This window comes from Fringilla coelebs (assembly GCF_963513975.1).
Source record: "Fringilla coelebs genome assembly, chromosome: 5".
NCBI classification, from domain to species: Eukaryota; Metazoa; Chordata; class Aves; order Passeriformes; family Fringillidae; genus Fringilla; species Fringilla coelebs.
In genome coordinates, this window is record NC_140033.1 from 55083084 (window position 1) to 55089083 (window position 6000).

Sequence of the window (6000 nt, forward strand, 5' to 3'; positions counted from 1 at the left end):
GAATCAAATATTTTATGAAATATTGAAGAGGTGAGGGAATCAGAGAATCATAGAATATCCTGACTTGGAAGGGACCCACAAGAATCATCAAATCCTGACCCTGGACAGAAGACCCCAAAAATCACACCTGAGGATATTGTCCAAATACTTCTTGAACTGAAAAGATAGTGTTTGTAAAAAACAACCTATCTGTAGAATCTAGGGGTTAGAAAAGGCCTTTTGGAGTCCCACATGCCAGAGAATAATTTAAAAAAGGAGGTGGGGAGGAGGCCCAGCTACCTCATCTCTAGCTCTGTCAACATTTTCCTTCACCATTTGCTAGTGTTCTGTTGAGTATAAGTTCAGGCATCACAAGCAGTGGGATTCCCAGCTGAGCCAGGTGAAATTTCCAAGGGGTCTGATGTCCTGCAATACTTACATAGTTTGTGAAGCTCAGAATGCATTAAATGTAAAAGCCACCACAGCCGGTGACCCTTCCAGGTGAACCTGGGCTCCATTTCAAGACTGGGATTGATTTATAGTGGTCAGAAAAATCCACAAGAAATTCAGTGGCTTTCCTTGGCTTTGATCTTCAAGCAGATTAAGTTCAAGGGAACTGACTTTGGCTCTTGATGCAGTGCTTGTACAGATTTGAGCAACATGTGAGAGTCCACAATGTCCAGAAAAGTACCAGAGGGGGGATCTGGCACTGCAGGAACAGTACAGGAATCCTAAGACAGGACCTGTTCATGCACTGCTGAGCAAAACCATCCAGGGGCTAGCACAGCACAGGGAGTTCTTCCCTAAATTAACATAGCCCAAATTTAAAGTAGTATTCTCCTCCCTGTGGGCTGTACGTTGTGTCCTTTGTCTCCAGAAGCTGCAGCACAGAATGACATCCAGCATTCCAGACTCAGTTTCTTGGAGGTGGGGAGCAGCAGGATGTCAGGAATGCATGGACTGCAAATGTGTAATTTAACATGCAAAACCATGTGTGTAGAACCTGAGGGTAATTTTGGCAAGCGCACCTGCAAACTGAAGCTGACAGATTTTATATATGAACCTTCTCCATTATCCCCCAACGGAGGCTTTTGCACAGTCTAATGAATCTTACTGTCAGGACAGGTTTTGTGGTATTCAAAACAGATTTTCCCTTTCTTAATTTCATCCCATTACTCCTAGTCAAACACTGGGAACAGCACTAAATTATCCCTTTCAGTCCTAAGGGCACAATTTGTGCATGGTTATCATGTCCAACTGTGGCTGTTACTTACCAAAATGGAGCAATACATGTGCTGCTCTGTAATCTTCCCGATGAGTCAATCTCCTCAGCCCTTGTACTGCTCTCCTGAACTACCTTTAATTGTCGCTATCTTTTCCTTTGGTTTTCCTTTTTTTTTTTTTTTTTTTCCTTCCACCCCCCCCCCACCCCCACCCCCCCCCCCCCCCGCAGGAATCTGCACAGCTGAATGGCTGAATGCAGCAATCCAGGTGTGGATTTACCTGGGCTGTTCAGAGGAAGGCTAATTCCCCGCCCCAGCACCATTGTGACTTTTGTTGATACACCCACAAGTCATACACTGTCCTGCTGCCATATTTCAAACTTGTGCTAACTTGCTAGCCTCTGCAAGCTCCAGGCTATTTCCACTTTCAAACACTATCCCTTCAAAGATCCTTCAAGTGTTATATTTTTAATTTTCCATTTCTCATATTATTCTCATTGTGTTTCCTGCTACTTGCAAAACTTTCCAATTTTATTAGTCTGTTGTTTACTTCCAAATGATTGATGATAATACTAAAAGCAACAGTCTTTACACCAAACCACTAAGGCTCTGTTTTATCTTGTCCAAGGCTAGACAGTTAATTTAGGAAATGCCTTCCCCATGGCTCCCCCTTTCGTTAATGCAAAGACAGGAATCACCAAATCATGAGTCACATTTTATGTGGGCTGAATTATTCCCTAAATTAATCAAGTTTTAGGTGAAATGAATGCAAGTTTATCTCCTTCCATCTGAAAATGCCTTGGACTATTTCTCTTTCATTTCAGCATTTTATTCCGTGTACATCGATGTCAATATACATTATAAAATAAAGGGGACTTCCATCAATCCCCTAAAATCTGGACATTTCAAAAGCTAAAAGAATGTTCTGATTTTGGTTACAACTGTGAAAACCAGACTGCGTGTGTTAAATTCAGTGGAGGTAGTCCAGCTCTAATTCTGAAGTTGTATTTCATAATAAGTGTTGAAGTAAGAACATCTGGAGGATTTGATTCTTTAAGTTTTGTGATTGGAAAATCACATTAATCACAGCAATTGGTGCTGGAGGAAATTGCTGGAACTGTGATAACTGAGTTGTTTTCATCTCCAGGTTCAAAGACTACAGAGAACCACCTTGGTCCCCACACCAGTACGAGTTTTCTAAGCAGTACTGGGCGGTCTTGTCCGCTCGCTTGGCTTTTGTGATTCTATTTCAGGTAAGTCTGCTGAGTTGCTTCACTTTCAGACACAGAAATATCATCATAGATGGATCCAAATGCACGTTCCAAAGCAGCCCATGTCCAATAGACGTGGAAAGCAAGACCCACAGCTTCCTTAGCCCTTGGTGTTAGCAGTGATCCCCAAAATACTCCAGGCTTTTGAATGCTTAAGTGGACTTTGTACAGTTTTATACTCTCAGAGGCACCACTTGTAGGAAGCACATAAGTGCTGTGTAAGCTTGTTAACTGCTGTTCTTTACCCAAAGCAAGAAATAAACAGAAGTAATAAATCGTCCAAGGTTTTTTGCTACTTTCTTCAGTGGAGCACAGTAAATTGTCCCCAGCGTGAGGATCTAATTAGCAAGGGATTTGCTAGCATGGCTTGCCTTTCCAATGGCTTCCCTCTGCCCTTGTCCATGATTTGGAATCCTTCCACAACCAAATTGGGCCCATCCCTCTTTTTCAAATCTGCCTTTCTTTTTTCCCCACCTGCCAAGTGTTCCCAAGTGTTTCTGTGAATCTTGCCTGGTTTGTATTGCCCTCTTTTGCTTCTTTGCCGTGCCTTCAATAATTTTCCACCGCTGGCTGCAAAGCACTTGAAAGCAACTGGTTCTGCTGGGCTTCAAACCCTCTGCCTGCTCTGCCAGAGAACATTCCCTGGTTAATTAGCTCCATCGTCTTGGATGGGGATGGAGAATTCATGCTAGCAGCCCTGTCAGCCAACTGCTCTCACACGTTTCCAGGCATTACACAACACATTTCTCAAAGCGTTATCATGACAATACAAACCCCCAAAGCATTTCTTATCTATCGATTTCACAAGCAAGCAAAACTTTTTGCCCAGTCTGCTTCCTGCTTGATGTTATAAGCAGCACCTGTAATCGCCTTGACACCTGAGGTTTGGGATTTTGGCTTGCACAGTGTGGTAGTGTCAAAAATAATCCATCTTGTCAGCAGACAGAAGGATTTGAGGACAGAATGGCCATGAAAGTTGTCTGCTGTGTGCTCAGGCCACACTGGAAACACAGGTATCTTTGCCTTGAGTCTCAGAACTTTTGATGGTATTGGCAGATGTCCTTATATTATTGGATTCTGAACTCAGTATCAAGGAATTGCATGTTGAGAACTGGGCACCTTTGGATACTTGTAAAGAATAATGCTGGTTTAGCTACTAAGGCCATAGATTGATGATTCCATGTCCTTTCCTATTTCAAATCTAACTAAAGCACATGTTTAATTCAGCCTCTACACTGAGGGGTAGCTGTGCACAAACCTGAGCTGTTTCTTGAAATAAAGCCTTAATCAACTGCTTACTACCACACACCACCAGCAAAATGTGTTTGACATCTGTCTCATAGCTATAACAAAGGTTTGGTTTTGCTCCAGTGAGAGTATTTTGGATTTTTCATGCTTGCTTCACATCTGCTGCTGTGCTTGCAGAACCTGGTGATGTTCCTCAGTGTTCTGGTTGACTGGATGATCCCTGACATCCCCAAGGACATCAGTGAACAGATCAAAAAGGAGAAGACGGTGCTTGTGGACTTCTTCCTGAAGGAAGAACATGAAAAGCTGAAGCTGATCGAAAGCTTTATTGCACATGACAAGCGGAAACGCCGGAGTGGGACCAAAAGCAGAAGGACCAGGGCTGCCAGCTTCTCCCAGTGTCATCGCAGCCCCAAGGGCAGCTTCACCTCCTTCAGCTCACAGCACACTGTGGTGTGACTCCTGAGGGAAGGGAGCAGCCTGTGCTTGCCTCTGCTTACTGCATGATGTGATTCTGAGCCTAGAACGAGGGAAGGCGAGAAGGGACAGGGAGCAAAAGGAGGCTCTTTTGCTTCCTTAGAATCTCCAGATGTGAGTGGCTCTGTTACAATTTAAATGCCCTCTGGGCTCCAGCATTTCCAGATTTCATCAGTGTGAGATAAAGGCTATATTGGGGCTGCAGCTGGTTCCTGTGGTGACAGTGCATGCAAGCTGGGGAGGCATGCGGGAATTCTCCTGGCAACCATCCCTCCTCCTGCAGATGCCTGGGGGGGCATGGGGCAACTCCTCCTTTAGTCTCTATCCTTGGGCAGGTTGGACTGACTGTGGAGAAGGACTGACCATGGAGAAGGACTGACTTTGGAGAAGCACTGACCATGGAGAAGGACTGACCATGGAGAAGGACTGACTTTGGAGAAGCACTGACCATGGAGAAGGACTGACCATGGAGAAGTGCACACACCTCATGGTCTCATTGGCTGTAGCTGCCAGCAGAGGGTTTAAAAACATGTGGAGTCTGAAGGAGTCTTTGTGCTCTCCTAACCTACACTGCCACAGGATGCTGCCTCTGGAGGGCGCGCAGGGCTCTGGGAGATGTGAGAACAGAAGGAATTTAAATCACTGGGCACTTGCAACTATGGATATATTGTGCTTTGCTTAGCAGGAGCTGGAATGCATGTGCTGCTGAGCAGGGAGGCCATCAGAATGGCTGAAGCTACCAGAACCAGGGAAACTCCTTGGCACCCATTGTCTTGAACAAAAAGCTAAAAACCGAACCTTGCATGTTTGATTCTCCTATGGCTTAGTCTTAGAATTCAGCCAGTGTCAAGAAGAATCATGCCACTGAACCACCAGTGCAAAGCTGAGGAGTGAGAATGGAATCAAGATCTGTAAATCATGTGGCATCTCCATGTACACTGTATGTAAAGTAACAAAAATTGCTGCTGTTATGATTTACTGTAAAGTAAAATATTTTGCAGAACTGCATTTTACTGGAAGGTAAACATATTCGCTAATCAATCTTTGACCTACAATCATTTAAGGAATAACTTTACTCTGTCATGAATGAAAATTAAACTTTCTTAAAAAATCTGTTTCTTTTCCTGTTGATTTTGTCTCTAACACAGCTTGAAATTCAGTCTGGACAAAAGGTTTTCTTCTCATTTTGTCTTTTCAACAATACTTTCAAAACCAGAAAAAATACAAACCAAAAAAAATACTTCAGCTTCAGCCATTCTATTCAGGATTTCTCTTTAACACAATAATCTTATTTTATATATATCTGAAGCCTAAAATTGTACTGAATTTTACTAATGTCTTAGATGATTTTTCTCTGTGACAACTTTTGGTATATAATGGGAGGTGTGAAAATAATTTCTTTTTTCATTCAGTGCCCAAACTAAAGCACATTAAAATGGGAAAACTGTTTCAGGGTGGGCTGAAATGAAAACAAAAAAATTATTGGAGTTTCATTTTTAAAATTTACTTTTGGGTTATTATTCCTTCAAGATAGAAATGGAATTTGAAAAGATAATGTCATCTGGAATAAAATTGTAAATGTTTAACTTTATTGAAAAAAAGTCAGTCCTCTTCAAATGTTTTCCTTTTTTCCCCTGTTGAAACTCCTTGTTTTGTTTTAATTTTTAAGGTGATTGAATGATTTTTTGTTTGTTTGTTGTTTGCTTTTTAAGTCATTGGCTCCCTCATGGAAACCTGTGTCAAGGCTGAGCCATAACCTTTGATTTCTTCCCTTAAGATCAACATTTAAATAAGGGAATGGT

The 6000-nt window shown here is 42.4% G+C and overlaps 1 protein-coding gene across 1 annotated transcript in view; it reads left to right on the forward strand.

The window, feature by feature from the left end:
* Window positions 1-5274, forward strand: part of ANO2 (anoctamin 2) — a 152492-nt gene extending 147218 nt beyond the window's left edge. Inside the window, exons 24-25 of the mRNA XM_084205617.1 lie at window positions 2350-2455; window positions 3899-5274. Of these exons, the coding sequence (XP_084061743.1) occupies window positions 2350-2455; window positions 3899-4180 (388 nt within the window). The 3' untranslated portion in view covers window positions 4181-5274. The remainder of the gene's footprint in view (window positions 1-2349; window positions 2456-3898) is intronic.
* Window positions 5275-6000: the final 726 nt, after the last annotated feature.